Source organism: Mycteria americana, chromosome 2 (assembly GCF_035582795.1).
Source record: "Mycteria americana isolate JAX WOST 10 ecotype Jacksonville Zoo and Gardens chromosome 2, USCA_MyAme_1.0, whole genome shotgun sequence".
Taxonomy (NCBI): Eukaryota; Metazoa; Chordata; class Aves; order Ciconiiformes; family Ciconiidae; genus Mycteria; species Mycteria americana.
In genome coordinates this window covers 81,262,692-81,290,304 of record NC_134366.1, presented here as the reverse complement: position 1 = coordinate 81,290,304, position 27,613 = coordinate 81,262,692, and the positions used below count along the sequence as shown (strand labels likewise).

General features: G+C 46.5%; 1 protein-coding gene across 1 annotated transcript; it reads right to left on the bottom strand.

Annotated features, from left to right (window-relative positions):
* On the bottom strand, positions 1 to 27,174 carry PXDC1 (PX domain containing 1). The gene is made up of 5 exons (XM_075493918.1): positions 26,599 to 27,174; positions 12,931 to 13,022; positions 12,538 to 12,655; positions 8,480 to 8,591; positions 1 to 1,614 (listed from the first exon to the last, which is right to left on the bottom strand). Exons 1-5 carry the CDS (start codon positions 26,852 to 26,854, stop codon positions 1,497 to 1,499), a joined length of 696 nt encoding a protein of 231 aa, XP_075350033.1. The 5' UTR covers positions 26,855 to 27,174; the 3' UTR covers positions 1 to 1,496.
* Between the last annotated feature and the right edge of the window lie 439 nt (positions 27,175 to 27,613).

Below are 27,613 nucleotides of genomic sequence, written 5' to 3'. Positions count from 1 at the left end.
TGAAGGTGAGTTATATTTTATTTCATTAAAATATATTTTAAAAACATACTGTGTAAAGAATTAGGATTCTCAATAATTTATTATTTACATTAGCAAATTCCGTTTAACTGTTATTCTATAGATAGAAATGAAAAGTCTGCAGAAGGGAGTTGTATCAACTTCTTCAGGACCAAGCAAGCAAGTCCAAAATGCATTCCCTCCCATTTCGATCCCTTCAAGTTCATGTTCGCAAACAGATTGCAAAAAGCTCAATGAAAGGTCACGTTGGCAAGTGTTGAGCATTCACAGTGAGAGCCGGGATTTCGGAGCGCTCTGCAAGAGGGAGACCCCGAGGAGATTTTAACGTTGCACTACTCCGTAGTCAAGAGGCTGCAGGGTCCAATCCCGCCCTTGCTCCCACTGTACTACCTCCACTGAAATCCATGGCATTACACGACCAGGAGGCCTGCACCCAGCCCCGCAGGCGGATCTCGGCAAGCTAGACAGACTCCTTCAGCCAGGCTGGCAGTGGAGAGGGTGTTTTTCCTACCACTGTAGACACACTGTAGCTTATCATTCTTTTTCAGTCCAAACACAACATAAGTCTCATTGTCTTCCTCCTCATCCTCTGGGGAGAAATATGCATAGGGAATTATCTCTCTGATGTAAACAACTGTAAGCACCATTCACATTTGCTGGTCCACATGAAAAAAATCATATCCAAGTGCCTGCCACAGCCTTGACCCTTCTTAGCAGGGCAGCTCGTCTTTCCCATCAGCTTTCCAGATCTCTGAAGTCATACGGGTACCCAAACATCACGCACAGTCCGTTGCAATGCCAGCTGCTGTCTGCTTTACTGTTCCAGGAAAGAGTAGTCGCTTCTTCAGTGATTATATAAAAGCCCATGATTAAAAGAAGTAAAGCGGTCAGCTCACGTGTTCTGTTTCCTGGAGGCACTCAGTGGTATTTCTGACATCTCGTGTAAGGCACCAGTCATGCGGTAGCTGAGCAAAAAGTGACCCGCAAGACCTCCATTAAGCAACTGCAGAGGGAACTGACAAAATCCAGCTAGTTTGCTAGCCTTCTCGCTGACATAGCATAAAAAGTGTGGTTGTGCCATCTGGGGAAGTTTCTGGTGGTATTCTAAAAGAGGAAGCCTCAACTTGCACTGCAAGCCAAGGAGCATGGGTGACAGCGTACTACAGCACAAGTTTCCAACGGCTGCGTCAGTGTCAATTCCCACAGACATAGTAGAGATTTCCTTGATACTGCTGCCTTGCTTTCACGGAAAACGAGTTTGTGGCAAGGAGGTAACTGCTTTGCTGTTGACAAGATGTCTCCGTAACACACAACGGAGGGCCAGACTACAAAACCATCTTTGTGGTGTACTTGCTGCAACTTCTCTGCTGTTGGTCTCGCCCGCACAGCCTTATTCACAGAGATGCAGCGCCAGAGATAGCAGAGCCTACGGACGAAGAGGTCGGCTGGATGCTGGCTGACGGCATCACTGAGCAGCCTCAGTCCAGAATATCAGTCTCAAATGGGACCAGGTGGTAGTATGTCAAATTGGTGACATAAGCTGTTGGATCCTCACTGTCTTCTAGCTCTGAGGTAAAGTCACTAACACTTTCGAACCTAAAGAGAAATAAATAAAAATAAAACAAAACACCAGAAGTCATTAATGTTCATTTAGAAAATCAAAGTCAAAGGAATTGGAAGAAAAGTACTGAGGGAGAGGGAGAAGGCTAGGATACCTGAAGACTGACCCCTGGAAATTTTGAGAAAAGATATTTGTGAGGAGACTACTTAGAAAAATGGCTGCAGGCAAGAATGCTTCTGCTAGTACTGCAAGTTAAAGTTCTGAGTAAATGTAATATGTGGACTTGCTTCACACCAGAGCAGTGTTGCAGTAAAGTATTTCTAATGGTGGTTTGCAGCTTCAGCTTTGTGAAGCTCAGTTTGCAAGACAAAGATCTAGAGTCCCAACTCTTTTTCCAAAGCTTCAGTATCTCACTCCTTCTCTTGGCAGCCTGAAATTCGAATTTATCCTAGAAGTTGTCAAGGAAGGTCCATGCAGATAAACTATGAATAATGGAGCTATAGTTTCTCTGACATCAGCCTATGTATCGTTATGCTAGCATAACCTACTGGAGACACCAGCAATGGCATCTACTGTCACTTTCATAAACCAAGATTCAACACTTCCCAGAGAGAGTTGAGAAGTAAATGGAAACTATTGCTCTCCATGTCCTTAAATAAACAGAAAGCCTTTCTGTTTCTTTATAACCTATGGAAATGAATGGGCTGAAGATTTTGCTTTCAGTAAAACAGGATGGCTATTCCCTTTTAAAACTGTGCTAAAACACAGCTGCGCAGCATACTAGGAGAGCAAGTTCTCATCTCTTTAGATAGCAGCCTTCAGTGAAAGGGACTTTTATGACTCCTCTCTGGTATGACACCGACTCTTCACAGCACTTGTCATAATACCTGAACTTCATATCTCATGACACCTGGTTACCACATTGCATTTAAGATGAGCCAGATCAAAAACATTATTAATTTGTTTTCAGGCCCCAGGGCTCCCCTCCTACTAACAAATGAATGATTTCCCGGGACATAGCCTTTCTTGTCAGGCAATTCTGGATACCTCTACAATGAGATTTTTATGAGTCTAGAAGAGCTTTCACTGTGGTATGGGAAAATCTTCACAGAAAGTACTCAGAGCTGATCCCATCCACACCTCCTCCTCCCCACACCCCCGTGTATATGAATAAACCATAGGCCAATGAGAACCATGGTGCATGCAAGCAAATAATCTTGTTACCCCTGACTTTCAAAGCTACCAGTGAGGAAGGAAGGAAGCAGCAAGTGGGCTCTAGAAGAGTGAATCATGCAGCTGAGGTCCACATCCTTCCATTTGGTTCTCACAGGCATGTGGCAGCAACACAAAAATGCCTCAGTTCCCACACAAAAGCGGAAAGGAAACTGCCTTTGTCTCCTGTCTGAACTTGGACTCTCACCCTTTCACTTCACAGGTACCTGCTCTGGCTTCTGTATGAGGCCAAATGTCTAACACAAATAGGAAACAATGAATACAGTGTCCTTCCTCCAGAGCCTCGCTGTCCTCCCCATGGCACGAGATTTAGGTTTTGACAAGCAGAGAATATCTGAAGGTTCCCAAATTTAGTTTCACTTGTTTTGGTATTTTCCTTCCCACTTCCTAACTCCTGTGTTATAACCTGAACTTTTGCAAGGATTACCCACTGTCTCACGCCTACTCTCAACCAGAAGGCATCAACTTGTTAAAACCTACACTTTCCTCAGTTATACATGTTCCCATTCCAAGGAGGCTTGAATTTCTGCAGTAAGAAAACATTTTACTTCTTCCCAGATAGCATAGCAGTTAAAGGCAGTCAACTGCAGGCCAAGGATTAAATCTCATCATAGTTCAAGCAAGGGACTTGAAGAACTGTCATGTTTCTTTTTCTCACACTCTCTCTTTAATATTTTGAAAGAACTTGCGTTCATTCTGATAAGAGTGAGAAAAAAGTCAAATAGAAACGGAAAAATTGCACAAGATGGAAAAAGAAATTCTAACCTAGTTCTGACCATAGGATGTGTCTCTAACACCTTTTTAGGCTGGCATACTTTAGCTCTCTGAATAGCAGATAAACAGATGAAGCTTTAAAATTATTTGGTTTAAAACTGCATCTCACCTACACACGAACTAGTTAGACTCTTTTAGTTAAGTGAGGCAACTGCAGACATCCCTCTAACCTCACCCTAGAGAGCCCCAAGAGTCAGGTATTTCAGAGGACCCGAAGAAGAGTGGTAGGGTAAACAAACAGATAAATCTCCCACTCCCATCTTTCCCCAAAACTTTAGAAGCATCGTGGGTTATTGGATAGCATGGTCTATACATCCTGCAATGTATGGACACAGCTCCGTCTTTTCCACACTCCTACTTGGTCCTTCTCACCTCTTTTTTAACTATGAGGACCACAATGTTTTTTGAGCAGAAACTCATGGATTTTCTCCTGCAGTGCTGTTGCTATGCTCTTTATTTACAACAAAACAGAAATGAGACTGAACTTCGAATGTCTGTTACCCTCATTCCTCTACTCCCTCCAGGTTGCTTGCTTGCCTGCACATGTGGAAACATGTGCAGAAGGGAGTTGACTTGGTATCTTGCAAACACTTCACAGATCACATTGTGCTGTCTTACGGACTGCTAGTGATCCAGAAACAACAGATTATGAAATACCAGTGGAGCAGACAGAATGAAGAAAGCAGAAGAGGAGTCAAGAAGGTTATTAGCTTCTGCTCTCCTTCTCTTGTCAGTTGTATAAGACTAGATTATTACAACTGGAAGGCCCCACAGATTTTGTGGTTCTTCAGCCTCACTGATAGGGTACTACAAGCAGCATGTGAAGTACAAAGCAGTGACATTCACATGCTGTGGTTACACAGAAAGCTTTCCTTGCTGCCAAAAAGGAAGCATGGGCACAGAAGTCTGCAAAGCACTGCTCTAGAGTGCTCATATGAAACCAAACTCAATAAACCAGGACTGTTTACTACAGCTAGCAGCTGTATAGGACACCCAACAGTCAAAATGCTTTTGTGCTGTTACCAACAGATCTTTTTCCCAAAATAAACTCTGCAAACTACTATGGACATGCAGATTCCTAAATGGCCAAACTGCTGTCCTTACTATTTTTTCCCGCCAAGTACCTTGACAGACACACCGTCCTTCACAAGGACCTACTTCTTGTGCTGTAAGACAACCTACTTCATCATTTTAATGCAACTCTGTTAATGCATTAGAGTTGCTGCTCATATTTGCTAGGAAGAAGAGGGAAACAAGGTACATAGAAGCTAATGGCTTGGACAGGCGTACTCTTTGCTCGGTAAAAAACTTTGGGCCGGGCCCAAAGAGTGGTGGTGAATGGAGTTAAATCCAGTTGGCGGCTGGTCACAAGTGGTGCTCCCCAAGGCTCAGTATTGGGGTCAGTTCTGTTTAATATCTTTATCAATGGCCTGGATGAGGGGATCAAGTGCACCCTCAGTAAGTTTGCAGATGACACCAGGTTGGGTGGGAGTGTTGATCTGCTTGAGGGGAGGAAGGCTCTGCAGAGGGACCTGGACAGGCTGGATAGATGGGCCGAGGTCAATTGTATGAGGTTCAACAAGGCTAAGTGTCAGGTCCTGCACTTGGGTCACCATAACCCCATGCATCGCTACAGGCTTGGGGAAGAGTGGCTGGAAAGCTGCCAGGCAGAAAAGGACCTGGGAGTGTTGGTCGATAGCTGGCTGAATATGAGCCAGCAGTGTGCCCCGGTGGCCAAGAAGGCCAATAGCATCCTGGCTTGTATCAGAAATAGTGTGGCCAGCAGGACTAGGGAAGGGCAATGAAGCTGGTGAAGGGCCTAGAGCAGAAGTCTTATGAGGAGCGGCTGAGGGGACTGGGGTTGTTTAGCCTGGAGAAAAGGAGGCTGAGGGGAGACCTTATTGTTCTCTACAACTACCTGAAAGGAGGCTGTAGCGAGGTGGGGGTCAGTCTCTTCTCCCAAATAAGAAGTGATAGGGCGAGAGGAAATGGCCTCAAGTTGCGCCAGGGGAGGTTTAGACTGGATATTAGGAAAAATGTCTTCACTGAAGGGGTTGTCAAGCATTGGAAGAGGCTGCCCAGGGAAGTGGTTGAGTCGCCATCCCTGGAGGTATTTAAAAGACATGTAGGTGTGGTGCTTAGGGACACGGTTTAGTGTGGACTTGGCAGTGCTGGGTTTACTTGATGTTAGGTTGGACTCTATGATCTTAAGGGTCTTTTCTATGATGCTTCGCATTAATTCACAGGAGTAACCCCAATGTAAACATGGTGTAAGACAACAGCTCAGCTCCTCTCATCACCTTGTGCACAAGCAGTACCTGAACAGATCTCCTCCCGTCTAAGACTAAAAAGCACAGGGGAAGCATTTCCTTTTCCTGTCAAGAGTAGGATTTCACTTTGCTAGAAAAATTCTGTATCTAATTTCACCACCTCTGTGCTGCTTTTGCATCGCCACCCGTGAAAGTCTCTCCCATGGACTGCAAGGTGTTTGTGACAATGGTAGCACTGTCCTGAAAATGCACATCTAGTACTAGAGTGAATTTGCCAAAAAGGCAGCATGTCCAATGCCACAGCCTCTGCCGCTGGCCTAAAAGACAGAAGTGCAAACAGTCCTGGCAGGGGAAGGCATCTCTAACAAAACCAAAGCATAAGCTCGAACGCATTGATTTACCACCTCTCTTTTCAAAAGGATTGCAGAGTACTCCAAGAACCACGCATAAAGGGACTATTTACGCCACGTGGATGCTGAGCACACTGGGTTCACCACATTTTGCAACAGTATGGTGTACTGTCAACTAAAATTAGAGAGAAAATGAAGGAAGCAGAAAGCAACTACTTCAGAACAACAGAGTAAGCAACTCCAACTTGCAAAAACACTATAGTTTCTTCTGCAACAAGTACAAGACTTTTCAGCTTACGGATCACTGGGTAGGTAGCACTGCAGGCTACAACAGCTAACCAGTGCAGAGGGACCTTGGGGAATGAATGCTACCTGCTGGAGCTCCAAGTGCTTCTCTCCAAAAAATACAGGTTTGCTTTGCAAAACGTCTGGTTCAAGTACATCAGCAGCCAAAACCCAAAAGTCATAGAGTTTAATGTTGCTGAAAGGAAAAATTTCCCATCTGAGGGTATACAAGTCCACAAGGAATTAACTCTGATTTCAGAATAGAAAACACCAATCCAATATATTCAATTTTACAGAGACCAAAAAGGAACTGCATAGGATTTGGAAAGATTTTAAAGCTTCCTTTCTGGGCTACTAACCTACATTTAAAGCAACAGTATAGAAAACTTCTGCTTTTAAAAAAAGTGCAATTTTTACAAAACAGCTGTGCTACACAAGTAACATTATCTCCTAGCTACTACCTCTTGACTATAAAATACAGCTACAGGATGGGCAAATTTAGGGCACCATCTAAAACAGACATTTGAAATTTATTAACTTCTTGACTCTTGATTTAATTTCCTTCAGGGAAGTTAAAACACAAATGCACAAAGCCAGGCTGTTATCCTGGATTTATTTTTTCCATCACAGTTTCTGGGAAACCATGCCTACCATACAGTTTTTATCATATTAGGATTTTCTGGTCTTCATAGTCTCTGACTTCAATGGGATGACAGTTAGATGATGGCAGTTGCCGATTCCAGACCAGTAAGTTTTGCTTGGGCTGCAGCACATTTCTAAAATCAAAACTAGATATTTATTTTTTTTTTAATCAAAATAAGGCAGGAAAAGGCTTTCTTTGGTAATTTGCTCCTATTATTTGTTACTCTCGGTACTAAGGAGTGAACTATGAAAACTTTAATATCCAGACATTGGCCTTACAGAATTACCTCCAGTGTGTTGCTTCAGCCTCATTAATACAGGCTTATAAACTTAAATGCTGTTAGCAAGGTCAAGGTTCAAAACACAAAGTGATAAGTTAATAGAAAGACTTCAAGAAATTACAGTGGAGCCAGAGATACACTCCAGCCCCTGACAAAATCTTGTCAAGCTCTAAACCTTTCCACAGACTGGCAATGACCACATTTCAAATGTGGCAAGACAGAGCGCTGCATTCAAACATAAAGCCTCCATAAGGCTTCTAGTATTCTGTTTCCATCATTTTGACTGCTCTAATGAAAAAGTAGGTCAATGCTTCTCATTAAAAAGATGTAAATGCTTCACTACTGGAAGCTCATTGAAATATCAATCACCTGCCATGACAGAAATCTGTAGGAGCAGATTTCCATCAATACCAATCTGTCAATACAGTCACTGACTTAAGACCTACATGAAAGCCCTCCTGGTTACAGGTCTCTGACCCCAGAATACCTACATGCATCAGGAGGCAGAATTTACAAATAAGACTAGGGGAGAGGGAAGTTAGACTAATGAAATACACATTACGTATTTCACCTCCAAGTCCCAGCATGCCGCAGCACCTGAGCAGTTGCTGAGCTTCCTTCGATTACATTCAGAGGTGTGTTCCCCTCCTCCGAGGATGGTGTTTTGCTTCCCAAATAAAGCATGCCCTTCATAGTAGGATAGTCCGTTTGCAAGGATGTTTGAGTTTCCAAATTTGGGTTCAAAGCAGCTGTCATCACAGTCATGAGAGAAAGAAAAAAACCTCCTCTATTCTCACCTGGCAGGACCCCTGTGACAACCACAGCTTTTCCTACACAGAGGTCTGAGGTCCTTGGGGTCAATCATTCTCACTGACAGCCATTTTATCCATTTTAATAGAAAGAGCTGTGAAACATTAACAATCAGGCCCAGTAATCTTTAACCAGTCTGAATGACAGCTGTACCAGTCTTGCTCCTAGACAGAGGATAACATTTTGCTAGGCGGGGTGGGAAAGATACAGTTTATCCAAAGCTGACAGCATTACTCGTGCACAAACCCCACTTACAAGTGTTCTGCTGTATCTACGTCCAGGTGCTTCTCTTTTCCATTGGGTATACTGTGGTCAATGACTATTGTTTCAGTGTTGGCTAAACAAAATCCATTTGATCGCATAATTTCTGTTGGGAGAAGAAAGAGAACGATGAAAATACAAAAAAAAGCTGGAAAACAACTGCATATCATATGTAATTGACATGGTTATGAACTGAGATGTGTGCGTGACGTTGAAAATCTGCGCACGAAAGCAGGAATGAAGAGTTGGTTTCATAGCTTCTTACATCTGCAAACTGCCAGTGCTTAAGCAATTTTATTCACGTAATCAATTCATGACAGAGAGCATTTGAAGCAAGGGCCAGTTTCAGCCCTGTTATTGCAAGTGGCAAAATTCCCATCACCCTTAGCAGAATGGCAGCCCATCCATATATTGCAAGTACCACTACCAAAACATAATTGTATTTTTCCTAGACAGTCCCAGGCTTAAGCCAGTTAAGCAAAAAAACCAAAAAGACAGGAAAAAGGAAATAAAAAGTGACCTTCCAAGTTAATTCAACCACCATCTTTAAGTCATGTAAAGCAATACCATCTTCTACACTGCCTTCAACTCTGTTTCTCGCTGTGTAAGAAGCCTCCAATACAGAACAGCTAAAATTTACACCTAATTCCACTGACTTACTACCATGGGGAGAGTTTATGATTAAAGAATAGTATTTCATGCAAATGAGAAGTTAATCCATGCCTGTGCTACATGGAAAGACAAACTAGGCAAGTCACAAGGATTTCTTTCAGTCACACAACCTTAGATGAAGCTAGGGCCACCACAAAATGAACATACATCGCTATATAAGTCAGCACGGACTTAAGTGGGATGACTCGTGATCTGCCTCAACGTACAAGGACCCTGTGTTACAGCCTTGCATTATCAGCACAAACAAAAGGAAATTAGTCTGTGGCAGAAAATATGGTAGGCATAAAACATACGTACAGGGAACCCCTAAGACCTTGCTTCAAACAGACCAATTTCAACTATACAGTTCAAGTAATGAGCAGGAGATGAGAAAGAAGAAAGGTAATTTTTTTAAGTGTACAATTACATGTTCCTACATTAAGGTAGAGCCTTAGTAAGAGAGGTGTGCCTGATTTTTCCTGAGAAAGTAATCTTTGACTTTTAGTCTGTATTTTATTGCGACTCACTTTAGCAGAATACGTTTGGGAGTGAATCCCAGTAGAATCACTCTTCAGTCATGACTCTTCTTGAACCAACATCATACTGCAGAATAAGATTTAGACCATAAATTCAAATTCAGCTTTCATCTAGGAGGGCGGCCCTTTCTCTCTTCCCCATCAGCTACCACTCTGAACAGGACCATGTGGGGAACAGTTTTTATTTTCAGAGAATACAAAACATTTTTGCCTTCTTTTCTAAGTCTGCAAGCCATGTAGAAAGCTGCGCTATGACTAACATGAATACCACAGTGTTTTCCTAGTGTCCTTGACACAACCTAAGAGTTACAGCACTTCATTGCTATGTGAGCTGCTTTATACGTTAACATTTACTGCCATCTACTGACAATGCCACCAGACACTGAAACCATTTCCAGTGTGCAACATTCAGACGAGGCAAATATCAATTATCATCAAATTTCTACCTATGTTCTTAAATTCTTTGCAGCAATCACTTAAATGATAAAACTAATTACCACAAGATACTTTTGGATAGCTGCATAGGTAGGAAAAATCTTCTTCCAATTACTTAGGTATATGACTCGACTCTACCAATATTAATTTAGAATTAAAACAAAACATGTTATTATTCAGCTAACGTGGTTTCCATAGCTCCTCTACATACAGGCTGGCAGGAGGGTTCCCTTTGCGGCTAGCCTCTCTCCATCAGCCAGGCACCCTCACTCTGAATTTAGGTTCATCTTGACCATGTTCTCCCTGTTGTACCCACCACGTGACATATTCAGTCATGCACACAGAGGGGTGCATCTGTAACGCATACTAAGGGGGTACATACTCTCACAAGAATTATATGAAACCCTTCCAAACAGCAAAAAGCCCCAAGCCAGAGCAACACTGCAGTTTCTAACCAATGCAATTCCAAATACATTTATTCCTGATACTTGCCTGTTTGCAAAAAGAACAAGGACTTGAAAAGAAGTCACCCTTTGGAACATTTTTACAGCATATAGTTTGGGGAGCCTTCATTTCATAATAGGCAGGCGCTAGGACACGTTTTGCAGCTCCAGTGTCACAGAGTAGCAACATATTTCAGACAAAACCAGTGAATTTGGTCTCAAGGATCAGTGCTGAGAACACGTCCTCAGCACTGTGGCATTCAGGAGCAAAGTGAGTAACCACGTTCAGCCTTTGGAAGATGACTAATGTCAGGAACATACACATGAGGAATTTTACCTGAGGTTTCCACATCAACTCAGGACATCATCCAAACCTCCCTAGCCACAGACGGGGTGTCAGACACACACGTTGGCTCCCATCTCTCGCTCCCAGGAAGCCAGACATACGTCAATCCCTTTTTGCAGTAGGGCCACGGGGGCTCTTCTTTACAATCCCTGTGCTGCACTGCACCCGGGGCTCCCGGGGCTCAGGGGGCCCTACAAGAAGGCACCAGCCCAGATGGGCTGGCAAGACCATGCTTCTCACTGAGGCTCTGTATTACATGGTACACTGCTAAAGAGTTCTCGGTGGGCTTGTAAACCATTTACCATTTAATTAAAAGAATATTTATTTAACAGGGGACCAGTTCGCTTAGAACCAGAGCTCAGGATCAATTACAAAAAGTCTACCCTGCGTATAAGATTGATCCTTAAGACACACTGTTTACACCTTTAGCATATTGACACTCTGACTGGCCATTAACCAATGTACTGTTAGTACCCAAGAAAACTGATAGCAGTTTCACGCTAAACACTTCATGCACCTTGGAGGACTATGTAGTATTTAACTTTACTTCACTCTCTGAAATAAACTTGTCTGGTGACACAAAACCAGCAGTTGCCATTAGGCTCAAACAAAATGTTTCAAGTATAGAAATACAAAATCAGGCACACCAAAAGTTCACAAGCCTTTTAACAACGGTCAGTCGAAGATGAAGAGGGGAAAGGCTGGAAGAATAGGCAAGGATAGAGTAATACTGCTCTCCATTTTACCTGCAATCTGTGGTTTAGAAACTTCCTATGTCTCCACCTGTGACAGGTCTCAAATGCACTTTTCCTCCACTTGCTTGTCTAATTCCTTTTTGAAGTCATTTATGCTTTCAGTTCCACCATATCCTATGACAATGAGCTCCCCTCCTTAACTGTGCTCCATATGGAAACAAAACAATATTATAACCTTTCTTTTGTTTGTTTAAAGCCTGTTGTCTGTCAACATTACTGGATAACCTGTAGTTCTTGTTTCATGAGAAGTACAGGGTAATTGACCTCCTTCTATTCACAGCTTTGTAGACTTCCATCACATCCCCACTCTGTTATTTCTTCTCAAAGTTGAAGTGTCCTTCTTCATTTAACCTTTTTCTTGAGAAGCTGTTCAACGATTTGAATCCTTGGCCTTTATTTGTATGCTTTTAAATTCTATTATACCCTTTCTGACATGGAGAGACCAGAATTGCGCACACTGTATTCAAGATGGGGTGGTGCTCCTTTCTTCTGTTCTCCCCTCCTTTACTAATAATATCTAATATTCTCACTGCTGGTTTTGCTCATTGCTTGGCACTGAGCTTACATTTTCACAGAACTGTATCAATCGCCTCAAAATCTCCTTCCTAAGTGGTAACAACACTATCACATGTGACAATATTGAGGACTGCATTTTCCTCACATCCACTTCTTTGCATTTATCAACCTCCAATTTTGTCTGCCACTTTACTGCCTGAATGCATGTTGCATATTATGTCACGGCTAATTATACGTTTTATATTATAAAGCAGACTATGGAGAACTATCTTTTGAATTGCTGGTGGAGAAAGAATAAGGGGAACAGCAAATAAAAGTAATTTTCATTTTGTAATTCTTGTGTCAAACGTAGGAAGCTAACAACTCTTACCTGATATTTTAACTGGACTTTGAAAGCTTGGCTGAATCTTATGGACATTGTCATTTTTTAGAACTTGGTCCAGAGGAGATCTCTCAAAGAATGTGAGGACGACTTCAGATCTTGAATACTTAAAAAGAAACAGACATCTGTTTTTACCAGGAGTTTGCTTTGTCCCTCTTCTCCCTTTCCACCCCTTCATAGTACAACAGAAAGACTTATTACAAGCAACAGCCTGGAGACATCATTACACAGTTCTGGCACTCAGCACTTCTCCAAGATGCTCAATAAATTGCTGCTTCTTTTAGAGTTTTGGCAAAGCCAAACTTTCTAATCTGCATGAGAGTGTGTGTCACCATCAAGGAGGAGTCAATGTGGGCTAAATGTGGAACTTGGCTTACTCACCTTCCAGGGCATGTTTATAATAGTCTTCAGAAGCTTTTCCACTTCATTAAGTCTGGCTTCTATATCATGGGCTTCTTTTATTGTGATGAGCCCTAGAAACAAAGTAAACAGATCGTGAGCATACACAAAAGCACACTTTCATGTGCACACACACTTCAGCAGCCAGAAGCAGCCGCTCAAGATGTGGAACGGCCTCAGATATCATGCCTCCCAGAAATGTCTTTTAACCCACACTGATGATGAAGCGTGTACCCCAAACTGAGGTCGGTGTAGTTACAAGCGGAGTTGCAAGCCTGACACAAATTCAGCTGTTTATGATCATATTTAGGAGTTGCAAGACGAGCAGAAGTAGAACCACCTACGCCCTCACCCACAGTTTCACTACACAGCATTCCCAGCAGTGGTAATCAAACAGCCTGTTTTCTGCTTCCAAGAACTGTGATTCATCCTTTTTGCTGTCAATAAAAAGCAAAAGAAAACCCAAGAAAACCAAAAAACACAACCCACAGATAAGAGGAAAAGACTAAACACAAGCTAAACAAAAGGATTTGAGGGCAGTCTTGTATTTCTCTGAATGCAAGCCCCAGTGAGCGGCCCACGGAAGATTTCTCAGTACCATGTTCTTCAAGTGCAAAACAACTTTTTGGATTTTTTAATTATTATTTATTTATTTTTTAATCACTGAATTATCACAGTGCTGCAGAAGGGATTAAAACGGAAATTTTGCTGTCTGGTGTCCAGAATGATGCATTACAATGCTTCTAATTTCTTCTGGAAGGAGGCGTTTCTTCTGGAAGGAGTTTCTTCTGGAAGGAAAGGGTTATCAAGCATTGGAACAGGCTGCCCAGGGAAGTGGTTGAGTCGCCATCCCTGGAGGTATTTAAAAGACGTTTGGATGAGGTGCTTAGGGACACGGTGTAGTGGTGGTCTTGGCAGTGTTAGGTTTATGGTTGGACTCGATGATCTTAAAGGTCTTTTCCAACCTATACGATTCTGTGTGATTCTGTGTGTGTAATTTTGAATTGCTCAATATGGGGATCTTGAACTGTAATACCGTATTTCGTATGTACAACCTGCAGGACATCTGTAACTTCCCTCTCCTCTAGCAGACTCTAGGAAATATAGCACAGGTTATATGCACATACAGGGAATATAGGGGAAGTAAACCCCAAAATCTTGCATCCCTCTAGCAGCCCTTTTATTTCTGATCTTTGTAACATACTTTTTCTAACCCAATCATCGTTTCACCTCTACATTTGGGCAGCTTTTCCAAGGAACAGAATACATACATGAAAATTAAATTCCTAAGAGACTGTTAAATTTAACAAGCTTCACTGGTTAAAAAAAAAATAAAATACAAAAAGCTGGAGCAGAAGAAGACCCAATAAATCAAAACCATCAAAACTAAAAATCTGCAAAGCAGTCTGTGAGAAACCACTTCAATACACTAAAATTGTATTAAACTCTAAGTGCATCTCCATCTCCCTACTCAAAAGGCAAACGTACAGAAAGAGCCATCAAACGTGCACAGCGTGAGGACAACATCCACAAACAGTTTCAGTCTGCATCAACCCTTGTCATTTGTTACCGACGAGATATGATCCCATACAAACTTTCCAGACAAAAGTGTGACTTTGAAGCTGTCAGCTCTCCTCCAATTACAGCTCTAAATAAAACAGAGATTGTCTCCGGAGCAATCAGGTTTATTTGATGGTTGTCCCCCCAAACTTGCCTGGTTGCATAAGCCTTTCTATTGCTCAACAGTCCCTCATTTTGCCTGGTTTTGTCCGCATCGCTACCACCTCACCCCAGTACAGCTCGCTCCCTCTTACGACAGCAGAGCAGAAGATACCAGCAGGCATACAAGGAAGGCAGCAGAGTACCCTGCTTTGACTGACGTACACTACAATCGGGTAGTTTTGCATGGAAAGTCTCTGAAAGGCTGTAAAAGTGAATTAACTCATCTGCATGGGTCCACAGACTGCGTATTAGCTGGGTTGTGCTTGACGTTACAGACCTGAATTGCAGACCAGCACCCTTCATCTTCCTAACTACCGGGTGTGAGCAGGCCTGGGTGGATCTGCTTCACCCCTCCACAAATATGTTCCCATCCCACATCTGAATGAAGTTCAAACCTTTCAAAAAAAAAAAGTGTTTTCATCTTCCCTAAAAAGAAGCTGCCAACGGCCCCACGGCTCAGACACCCACCTATGATGTTAGAAACACGCTGTCACCCTGCCGTAGCCCACATCAGAGAAAACAGAGCTAGCCACCCTGGTGCTGGCTACCGTGGGGTGCCTCCGCTTCTCCTGCTGGTCTTGCTCCAGCCCACGTAAATACTGACACAGTCAGAGCAGAGACTGCCCAACTGCAGCTCCCACCTTGCAGGGAAACACCTCATCGCTGACCCACCTGGGATTCGGCATTCAACTGCTCTCTCTCAAATCCGCCCTCGACCTCCAGACCCTTTCCCAAATAAGCATTTACCGTTGAAGCTAGTATTTTACCAGGAAGAGGGATACTCTCAAACAAATGAACATATTCAGACCGGGGGACGGGGCGGGAGAAAATAAAAGAAAAGGGGAAAAAAAAAGAAAGAAAAAACCCACCTCACTAACAACACTGAGCGTTCGTCCTGTGAAGAAAACCAGCCAAGCAGTTAGGATTTTCTCTCATTAGTAATCAGAGAAAGCATCTGCAGCCCCACACGGCCTTTTTGTGCTTCAGCAAGAGAAGTCGGACAAGGCCATCAGCCTGTCCCACTGTCACAGATCACCCAGTAAGAGGTTTTACAGCTTCTTGCATTCACCAGGAATTTCCAGCCCTGGTATATTCCTCCTTCCAGCTCTTGGAAAGGCACCAGCCATGCAAATCTACACTCCGCCTTGGAAACTGGCACAGACGACTTGTAACATCTGACACAATAAAAACTGTTCCTTACTGAAGCTTTTAGTAATATCAAAACCAAAAGGCAGACGGCGTAGGAAGGAGAGTGATACATCTGCCTGGACGGCTTCCTATATACGTGCTTAATGATTACAGATGCACAGCTTTGGGGTGTAAAGCTGCTGACCTTACATGAATTCCCCATACAGGGAATTCAGTTTGGCTGGGCTAAAGCCTGCCTTTTCGTACGTCTACAGTCCAAATACACAGAAACCACTTGAGTGGCTATATATATATATATATATATATATTGAACCCTGTAATTTCTTCTGCAATAGCCACAAAGGTTGTAAGGCCCTCATTTATCTTAATTCTACAAGTCTGTTTTTAAGAGTTAACAGATGCCCTCGTGGTTTTCAGTTAGTAGCAGCCGATGATCCCACAGCCCGAGAGATTGCTCACAACCCCACAGCCACGCTACCCGCAGCAAGGCACCGCCTGCCCAAGCGGCCCCGGGGGAGCGGAGGCCCCCGTCCCTCCTTTCGCTCCCTCTCGGCGCTCGCTAACGGGCTGCCGTCATCAACCACAGCACATAGGTGCACGAAGAACGCTGTGGTTTCAGGAGGTGAAGTCTCCAGTGGCAACACTGGTTTAAGGTGCTCTCACCCTCCTCTGCAACTCATTTCCTCTCCCACACCGCAAGACAGGGCTGCCTCTGCTCTGCCAGCGCAATCAGGTGAGCAGCGGGGAACACCTCGAACCGCTCTTGTCAAAGGCTTCACCTCAGGAAACCCCAGCCTTAGCAGAAGCAGCAAGGACTGCAGGTCAGGATGCCCGATTCAAACACCTTTCTCACCCAGGCATTATGTATTCATGCAACTAGCCCGACTTGAGTTTGAACGGGAATCAGGACTTGTGTAAAGAAGGGCCACAGAACTGCACCCGAGCTTTCCATCTCTAGTCTTCACCTTGTGGGGGTTTCTCCCCTGCCTGTCGTCTTTTTCCTGTTCGGAAGCTTTGATGAGGCAGAGAGAAAGAAAAAATAAGAGGCAGAGACTCATATAGGATCTCCAGATGCTGGAAACGCCTGGACAAACAGACACGAGGCACGTGCCAGCCGACTCTGCAGACAGACCGCAGCACCTCCACCGCTCACGAACCCCGACACCAACGCACCACAAGCTGGATGCATCTGGAGCGCACAGGGCTCCCTGGCCACGTATGCAGCATCCGTACAGCAGCTACAACACGTCCTGAGGCTGTTGTCTCTCTGCCCACGGACCATAAATACACACCTATTTTTCCATCTGGGGCTTTCAGACCCCAAGAACCCTTATTCAGACAGTTTGCTATAAAATAAAAATAAGACAGCAATAAAGCAACCAGTAGCCTGGAACCAGTTGCGCTTTCTGCCACTTGTTCAGTAATGCAACAGAGCTGAGCTCAGAGCTGGGAAATCTCTTCGTGAGGTCATGGCGAAAGGCTGTTCTCATGCCTTTTCCTCTGCCCTGGCCCCTGTCTGACTGCTAATGGAAAACATGCGCAAACTCCTCCCAGGAAAACTTTGCTCTCCGTCTTGTCACCCGTACTGTGCTTGGACAATCAACTATCATTTCAAGTGATTTAAATGCTAAACACATATGCTTATAGGGCTTGAGGTAAACTGGAGCTCTACTGGCTCCTTTTTTACCACAAACTATGTTGCCAAATATCACAAACCTCTAAGATTTCTTCACCCTGCCCACAAGGGAGCCCAGACGCCGGGTGACGGGAGGGACAATACAGGCACACCGCCTAACCCAGGGTGGCAGGCGGTTTGCTTTTAGCAGGGTTCTGCTGTGCACACAACCTCCATAGTAAGCGACCACATTTTAAGAAAGTAGGAGGCAATCCCTTTGACGTCTTCTCTGCCCCTTTCCTGACCAAAAGCCCCAAGCAGAGTCCTTAAGACTGGATGAAAAGGATTTGCTCGCAGTTTGAGACCACGCATACGTAGCAACTTTACGCATAGCAACACATCTCTGGAAAAACACGGCACAAACAGCACCAGAGGCCTGCAGCAACCTTCCTGCTTTGGGACCCTGGTGCCGGCGCAGCTGCAGGAGGCTGAGAGAGCAGGCCAGCAGCTGCGTACCTGGCATGCTGGCTCTCGGCGTGGGAGAGGGGCCCAGAGCTGCAAACGAGCAGGAAACGAGCTCAGCGGAGGAGGAGAACGAACTGGGGGCCAATTCCTGATGTCAACCCACAAGCCTTGGTAAGCCTGTCCTCTTACTGCCATGTGAGCCACCAAATCAGCAACTAAGGACATTTTGACAGGCACAGATAACGCGCTGCATGCTTCTACCAAACGAAGCGGGACAGGAATTGCAGCGTGTGCTCCATGGCTCGTAATGAAATCACAATGCAGTCCTGACGGTCGGTGTCCACGATGAGCACGTGGTCTCAACAATCCTCTAGTGCCTTCCAAGGAAGAGTAAGGTCATGCCTAAGTCAAGTATGTCTCATATGCCATCTCTCAGTGATGACACATAGAAGTCTGTTTTTCTGGAGATGTGTTGCTATGTACAAATGATCTCAAACAGGGCAAACCCTGTTTCTCCAGCCTAAAGGACTCCACTTCAGGTTTATGGTCAGGACAGGAACAAAGAATGTCCAAGAGATCTCCTACTTTCTCAAAATCAGTTCAATATGTATAGGAGGCTGAGCAAGAGCAGAAGCCAAGGTGTACTTCCTGAAGACGTGTGCAAGATGGAATGGCGATACTCCTAAATGCTGTGTATTTTAGTACACACATGAAGATTAAAATATTGCATTGAGCCTTCCTCACCTAATCCTCTCTCCATCTCCTATGGAAAGACTACAGAGTAGGTATCAAAGTGGAAAAAGGAGTAGCAAATAAATCCAGGGAGAAATCTTACTGTGTTCCGCTAACCCACACTGCAAGAAAGATTTAAGGCCCATAGATTCAGATCTTGAGCCCATCCTTATCTCTTTGCACAAGCCCATGAGCAGCAGTTAGGGATTTCAGATCTTTAGGGAAGACACATAAGCTGTCTTGCACAGAAGACTGCTACTCTGCTCTCTCTCCTGACCAGCCTGTCTGGCTTCAACAGGCGATATGCTCCTTTTCCCCAATTACAGTATTCGTTAACACTGCAGTGCTCAATCTTTTTTATCTTGTACTCTCATTCCTCCTTCTTTCCTTCAGATATGTTCTAACCCATGTGCACACGCGCACAATTCAGGATGCAGATGGAGCAATAGCAGGAAGGTCCCAGCCACAAGAGGAGGTATTAGGAAAAAAAAAATATAATAATCACAGAATAATGTCCAATGGAAGAGACTTCAGGCAGTCATTTGGTTCATCCAAAGAAGGACCAAGTCCAAAGTCAGATCAGGCTGCTGCCATGTCATGTCACCATGTCAAGGTGACTTCTGAATATCCCCAAGGACTGATATTCCACAGAATCATGCAGAAACTGAAGCTACCCAGCTGGGACATGGACCAGGGCTGAAAGGTGGCAACTCAGCCCAATGATTTCTGCTGTTGTCCTCCTTTGCACTGCTTCCCATTTCCTCCCTCTGCTGAACTGGGCTCTTCTCAATACCACTTCAGCTGGCATCTTTCCCTGCTTCATGGCCACAATGCCTCTTCCCACCCCCAGCAGCTGCCCTGGTAGCATCCCTCCTCCCCACAGACACACGTTCCCTGAAGCTCGCTGCCTGGGGACTATGGCATTAGCCATCTTCGACCGGACTCTGAGAAGGCCAAAACAGCTCCTACTTACAGCGGCCTCCTCTCTGATGGAGGAGAACAGGATAAAGGGTTGTTAGAAGGACAAAGGAATACTCAGTGGTATGTAAAGACAGGAAATTCAAAAAACCAGCAGATTGGAAAGCTTGTTTCACACAACTTTTGTTCAATAACTCTGCAGAAATAACACCACAGGAATCCTTTAAGTCCAAAGACCTGATAAGATCCAGAGAAGGGTGGATAATTACAGGCAATCAGGGATATCAGATCTCCAATTACTAGAGACTGGGACCATCACTCTTCTGCTCTCTGCCAGTTATTTATGCTGTCTTCTGCAGCATCTGGTTCTCATCATTAGGGACAGGATCCCAGAGCTAGCTACAGCACTGGTCTGACTTTGTCTGGCAGCTCTGGCAACTCCTCTTTGATGCCTCCTGCCTAATTCTACGACACTCCTCTCTTGGGGCAGACACACTTGCCCCTTCCTTCCCCTCATGGGGAAATTTATCCATCTGATATGACAAGAGTCACTACCATCTCTAGAGCCTTTACAAAGGGATCGCTATTTGTGCAATACCACTGACGTGACACAGTATCTTGGTGGCATTGCTCAGGGAGCAGCTAAAAGGATACAATGGAGTTGAAAAAGAGGGGTGCAGGGAAGTGGATTTTTGAAATTTGTTACATGTTGTGCTGCCCTTCTTAAGCTTGATGTTGAGGAACAAAATAGGGACAGGTTTTTTTAAGAGGTATGAGTACGTACACAAAGTGCATGTAAGTCACTCCATACTTCTGTAAGTCCTGCTAGGTAGCAACGAGCATATTGAAGATACTGAGAGAAATCTGTTAGATGCAGAAAGGCCGAGAGCTTTCAAAACCCTGCCTGCACTGCGCACACCTAGCTCTAACACAGGCCATTTCTTCTTTTGCAGTTCAGATGCAGCAGATGTAAAAACACAGACAGAGCAAAGTCCTATCCAAACAACTGTCCAACTGAAATCCCCCAAAGCAGGGGTTGTGACCGTGACCACCCGAGGACCCTGGCACACCCGGATACCCATGCAAAGCACAGGAGGCAGGTTAAAAGCTGAAAAGTCCAGACCCTCCAGTGGATTGGTTTTCTACGTATGTATTGTTAGTTACAGGACCTCCCAGGATCTCTGGAGGGGAGATGACACCTCCTGATGACAGAATGCAGCAGACAGGCTTTCCCCAAAGATCTCCCTGTCTTGATGCCTGATGAGCCTCGAGAAACAAAAAGATGTCAAAGAAGCACAAGATAAAAGTGAACAAAGCAGTCACAGCCTGATGAAAAATGCAAGCTCCTACAACCATTTTTAGCGCTGGTTTCTTATCAGGTGAGAACTGTCATGAAAAAAAACACCTCATTTCCATTCCTTTCCACCAAAAGCCTCTCAGGCACAATTGCCTCCGTCCACCACAAAAAGGCAACTTGTGCCTAGCTTTATAAGGACACAGCCAGCTTCATTTATCTCCATCATTACCGATGAACCATGAAATTCAGCTAATAAAAAAACAAACCCAGAAGCCCCAAACTTAATTTTGGTTATACAGCGCTGCTAGAGCCTGATAACCAAGAGCTGCGTCCTTTGTCTGCCAGACAGAAGCTCTGAGCAAGCTCCACTAATGAACTGTTGACAATGTCAACAATGAAAAGAGCACAATAGATGCAGTGTATTTATCTGTATTGTCACAGCACTGAAACAGCTGCTGTCTGTGGAAACCACTATGCTGTTTCCGTAGAGCTCCCTCTTCTCATAAATCACACTCCCAGATGGTCTTGTAAACAACAACAACACTATAATGCAGCATATAGAAAACCATAAGTTATGAATGTGACATACATAATGTTCCTGGGCTGGCTCTTCAGGAACTGCCTTCTGCTTTGTGCAAGTCCTTCCAACAGCAGCCCTGGAGGAGCTTCCCATGTGCTTCCTGGTGCTCGCCACTCGGACACAGAAAAGAGCCGATCATCTGCTTCCCACGTGAGGCAACCACGCCGGAGGGCAGGCACAAGCCTCAGAGCTAAAGCTCAGCGTTAGTTGTCTGGGAGGCATTGCTCAGGCTCTGCTGCAGGTGAAGCGACTACCTCTACGCTATGAGGCAAGCTACAGACGCTAAGTTTCTATAGGAAATCTCCACCACTACTGGAGAACTTCTATGGATGGACAGAGGTTGAGCGCCAGCAAGGCAGAAGGGAACAGAAAAGTTCTGGAGAGCCACAGATAACCACAGATGGCAGCAAGCTGGTGAGGGAAACCTGGAGGCAAAGAAAGGGAACAGAAAGTGGCTCAGGGAAAGCAAGTTGGAGAAGCAGAGAGAAAAATAACAGAAAGGAGAGCAAGGGGAAAAAAGGCCACGACAGAGCAGAATGAGTCAGAGGAGGCATGGAAAGAAGGAAGGGGGAGGAAAATGAGCACTTTGGGAAAAGAGAGCCATCTAGTAAAAAAAAAATAAATCTGTAAGACTGAAGAGAGTTTCTGACTTGACGGCTCAGAGTATCAGAACAGGACCAGGTGCTACACGTAGGCACAACATGAACAGAGACATTGGAAGAGCATCTGAGCCTCTGTTCTGACGACAAAGGCAACAAAACAGTGGCAGAGGATTGCCAGAAACCACCCTGCCATTCCAAGGGCAAAACAAATCTCAACTTTGAAAGGCTGCTAATGCGCTTGTCTGGCTTCCTGGCCCAGCACTTAAGGGGCTGATCCTGCCCACGCTGAAGTCAGAGGCAGGTGTCTGACTGCTGACTGCACTGAAGCTGGATCAAGTTCTAGGATAAGTCTTAGATGAGAACCCCTCAGAAGTAATATTTAAAGAAGAGGGGGGGGGGATGGGACTGTGGACTTTTCCAGCTTTATATTTCACTTCCAGTGTCTATTGGGTCTGTTGCAACTATTTCCAAATCATCGATTTTAAGTCGGCTTCTAAGTCCATAGTACTGCCTTTCTCATGAAAGCTGATTTAAATACAAAACTCGTTTATTTTGCATATAGAAACAGACAGTGTAGTAACATTAGGCTGTGCTCTAGCTCTGCTAAGAGCGAACTAGCCTGTGTTTTTCTGTGATCCTCTTTTGTGCATTTGCCTAGAGCAAAGGATAGGCACAATTCAAACACAAATAAAACACTAGCAAGTTACCAGTAACATCACAGTGAATCACATGTAGTCACCTTGCAGGTATGCACATATCTAACCTTGTTTACCAGCTTACTAGTAAGATGCCTTGTGTTGTTGGAATGTCCTTGGCCTTAGCATCATAGCACACTCCAGATGCAGAGAGTGCACTTTGCCACGTGTTCTTATTAGTTATCAAAGACAAGACCAGATTGTATGAATGCCATACTCACCCCCCGGGACCTCCCCTCTTCTCATATCAAAGAAAGAGTAAGATGAACAGCTACTGCAGAAAACTATACCTCCCACCCTCTCCTCTGTAATCTCAAAGCACTCAGAGCTCCCAGAAATACGGAGAGAGAGAGAGTATTGTGGAAGTCAGTTCAAGGGGATGAGGAGTGGAGAAAGGAAAGGAGAGGAAAAGAGAGGTTTGCTGTTGCTGAGCAAGAAAAGGAGCACACTCCTGCTCAGTATGAGCTGTTTGCTGAAACCAGCAATAATGGTAACAACCAACTCTTTTTAATATTGCTGACGTTTTAAAAATAAATAAATAAATAAATCTTCTTTTAAAAAGTTAATAACATCAAATAGCTCAAGCTTTCACTCCTCAACCATATCCCTTAACTGTAGTGTACTGCAGCTTGATTGAGCTGTAGGATCATGCTGGTCCTTTTAATGCTCCATAGGCAAATCTGTAGCGACCTTGGAGTCCTTCAATGCAATGCAAATCCGGTTTGCAACATTTTGCCACTTCCTTCAGATAAAAGGCACAGTTAATATTCATCTTCTTTCAGAAAGCCTAAGATAAACACACACAATATATACAAACTCACATACATATGCATATCCATTTGTATGTATATAAAAATACACACAAACATTTATGACTGACTGCTAACACACACAAGAGTGTGCTTTTGTCAGGTGTTTTTGTTGGGTTAAGTATATTGAGCTTCACTATAGGCAGCAGGACATCTGTTTTTAAACAGGACATTAAGAAACCATGCTTACCTCATGAGTTTTGTAAAGACCAGACATGCCCCATGCAATCTCTTCTTACACCCAAAGCTTTGCATCAGTGTCACTTAGTTAAATGAGATTTTTATGTTTCAATTTTGTGAAGTTACACGAGGATGTGGCCACTCACTTTAAAATGCTGGTATGGCAAAGTGTTCTCTATGCAGAGAAGCACACTGTGCAAAGTAATTTTCTTTAGAGCAGGAGTAGCGTAATTTTAAACAGAGTATTACTGAAATTGTGAAGCACGCTGTGATTGCTTAGAAACTACTGCTGATTTTTATTCTCTGTTGCAAAGTTAACCCCCACACCCTCACCAAGCTGAACAGATCATGAACTGCTTATATTGGGTTTCGATTTTTCAAGTTCTGGACTGATGCTTTGCTCATTCCTGATTCTACTGAAGTCAGTGCGCCTGTTCCTGAGAAAAGGGTAAGTGAAGGTTGCTGGCTCCAGGTCTTAGGTAGGAATTGAGCGTCGCAGGCTGAGGATGCTTACTCTTTCCCAGCTGTTCATGCACTAACGGTGTACATTACTTGGGACTGCCAAGTAAAGCCAGTGCAAGGGACTATAATCCCATCTGGCTCCAACTGCACAAATGATGCCTCAGAGAGATGTGAAAACAGTTTAGTATTTTGCAAAAGCTGTGGCAGGTCTTGAGACAGGAGAGGAACCACGCGCGCTTGAGAGAGGCGCTGAAGAATGAGAATGGCTTTAGGACGCGCAGGGGCTCCTGTGCCTAAGCGATGGGGAGGGAGCGTGCTGGGAGGGGCAGGAGGCCAGGGCCAGCAAGGACCGAGTCCGTCTACAGCCAGGCTCAGCCCAGCTGCCAAGCTACTCTTCAGAGCCCCATAAAGCCAACAAGTACAAGGACTACCGGCGCCCTGGTAAAACAAATTTTAGTCACAGTGACCCTGGCAGGTGCTGTGCCCTGCAGGCCACAGGCAGGCTCGCTCCAGACCTACCCAGCATCCTCAAAAGCCGGGGCCCAGGTGCCATATAGACTTAAAGGCCACGTTATTTAGAATATACTGCCGCTGAGCGCTACTAAAAATCATGCTTGGAGTACTTTAGGTAGGGCACCCGCAATGGGTAATAAATTTTCACAGTATTTTAGATCCCCGGTCAGCAACCTAATTGCATCAGACACCGTGTAAGCATGCTGTGCCGGGCACACAGCAGGGCTGAGAGGCGGGGGGGCAGGGATCTGCAGGAACAGCCAGAGGACTCCCCCGTTCCCAGCCTGCACCCAAGTGGGGGGAGACAGCCCCCCTCCGGCACCCAGCGCCCGCAAGCATCTCCCACCCCGCGCCCCGGGGCGGGCAGCAAGGGGACGGCGAGGCTGCCGCCACCCCGGCAGCCCTGCGCCCATCCCCGCCGTCTGCAGAGGGCACTCGGGGCCTGCGAGCGGCGGCGGAGCATCCCCGGCGCCGGCGGAGCCGAGCTGCCACCTCCCCGCAGCGGGAAGGGGAGAAGCCCAGCGCCCGGGGACAGCCGCCGGGGAGCGGGCTGCGGCTGCCGCCACCGGGAGAAGATAAGGAGCGGGCAAGGTACAAGCGTTTTTAAGCGAGGCACAAAAAATCCCCCTACCCCACCAGCAGAGGTTAAGGATCTGGCAGGACAATAGAAAAAGACCTGTCTCACTTTAAGCACTCGCCAGAAAACATCCTTGGCGAGTCAGCCCGGGAGAGACTCGCTGGAGCTGCCTCCCCTCTGCGGGAACAGAGCCCGCTGGCGCACAGGTAGGGCGCAGAGTAAGTCCGGTGGATTTACACCGGTATGCAGGGCGGAGAACCAGCCCCGAGAATGTCAAAACGCAGACCTCTGCAAGGGGAAGGTGACACTAGCAAGGTGTGAGGCGAAGGGAGAGCAGGGGAGAACTTCTCCACCCTCTCACAGAGGAGAACATTCACAAAATAGCAGCTTCTCTGGTATTCCGTTCAATCAAATCATTTACATGGTTACTCAAACAACTGGGGAGACTGGAAGTGCTATGCACACATCCATTTTCAGACGAGCAGATGCTCCGCACCACTCTACACACTTGAAATATTTTAAAGCAAAACACGCAACCGTATCTAAAAAATACCCCAAACGTTAAACAAATTAAAACCAAACTGCAGGACAGCTTAACAGGTACATTCTGCTTCTGCACAGACAGGCCTGAGCACGGGCAACATCCCTCGAGTTGGGTTAATCCACTTCAGAAACGAAAAGAGAAAACACAGCTCTAACCGCTGGTGCAATTCCCCTGTTTTGCAGAAGTTATGCGAGGAATTATGCCAGCTCCCAGAGTCGCTCCGTCCACTGGCAAGCGCCGCTGCCTCTTTTTTTCCCCCTCTCCTTGTGGCAAGCAACATACCAACATGCGGAGATTTTTCAGCTACAGCCCTTCTCCTGCCAACAACCCCCCCAGCCCTCCCTCGGGAAGCCTCGGGGAGGCCGGAGGCAGCGGGAAGGGGCAGCGCGAACAGGGACCCCTCTGCTCCCCCAGCCCAGCCCGGAACCCCCCGTCCCCGCGGACGGCGGCGGGGCTGGGGTCTCCCTCCTGCGGGAGCCCGGAGCCCGCGGGGCTCGCCCCCCCGGGCCGAGGGGCAGCCCCTCCCCCCCCCCCCCTATATTTACCAAAAGAATACGACAGAAATCAACAGCCGGGAGGAGTTTCCGACGGCAAAACGCCCCCGCAGCCTTCCTGCCCCCCCGTCCCGTCCGGTCCCGCAGCGGCTCCGGCTCCTCATCCCCCTTCCCTCCGCCGAGGGGGACCGCCCGCCCCGCCACCGCCCCCGCCACCCCCGGGGAAGCGGCAGCGGCCGAAAGCCACCCGCCGCCAGCCGAGCAGCGAGGGCCGGGCCCGCGGAGGCTGCTCAAACCTTGGAGCAAGGGGGAGCGGGACAGCTCGGGCCGGTCCTCGGGGAAGGAGTCGAGGAGCCGCTTGAAGAGGCGGCCGAGGTCGGAGTAGCTGCGGTGCAGGTAGAGGATGTTGCGGTCCGACCACTCGGTGCGGATCTCGTAAAACTCCTCCTCGTCGCCCCGCCGGCTGATGATGAGCCGCCGGATCCCGTTCACCCAGCAGCCCCGCACGTACATGTTCACCAGCGAGGTGCCCTCAAACACGGCCGAGGCCATCCCGCCGCCGCCGGCGGAGGGCGAAGCGCACCGCCCCGCGCCGCCGCCGCCAAGTTAAGAGGAGGAGGAGGAAGAGGAGGAGGAAGGGAGAAGGGGGGTGCCACCCGCCGCACGGCCCGGCCCGGCCCGGCCCGGCCCGGCCCGGCCCGGCCCTGCCCTGCCCTGCCCGCTGGGGCTGTGCCGCCTCCCGGCGCTGGAGGGAGGGCCCGCCGGCGCCTCACAGACGGCGGCCCGCAGCGAGGGGCCGGCCCGGGCACCCCAGCCCCTGCTCCGCCGAGCCACCGGCACCGAGCAGGGCGGGTCTCACCCCCTCCCGGGGCGGGAGCAGGGTGGCTCGGCCCCTTCTTCCCCGGCGCCGCAGGAAGGCAGAGCCCCTCCCGTCCACGGCGGGGGGGAGCGGGGCTGCCCGCGGCCGCTGTGACCCCCCCCCCCCGGCCCCGGCCCCGGCGCCCACCCCCTCCGCCAAACACACGCGGTCCCCGGGGCGGGATCCTCCTCTTCCTTCTCGGGACGATTTCGCAGACGCCACAGGCATGACGAGGAAATTTTTTCCCCTCCCAGTGACCCCAGAAGTTTTTTTTTCTTTCTTTTTTTTTTTTCTTTCTTTCTTTTTTAAACTTCCAGCCCGGCCAGGTGAGGGAGGAAGAGGGGGAATTGCTTACGCCGCCTCCAGCTGCGGCATGCGAGGCTGTCAGCCCCCAGCAGCGCGCACGGTGGAGAAGCGTCCCTCTGTGCCCTGGGAAGCCTAAACGGAGACCC

Coding starts and splice junctions, on each gene's coding strand:
- PXDC1 (XM_075493918.1), bottom strand. CDS start 26,854: ATGGCCTCGGCCGTGTTTGAGGGCACCTCGCTGGTGAACATGTACGTG. Junction 13,023..26,598: donor CCGCTCCCCCTTGCTCCAAG/GTTTGAGCAGCC, acceptor CTTTGTTTCTAG/GGCTCATCACAATAAAAGAA. Junction 1,615..8,479: donor GTAGATACAGCAGAACACTT/GTAAGTGGGGTT, acceptor ATTTCTCTTTAG/GTTCGAAAGTGTTAGTGACT.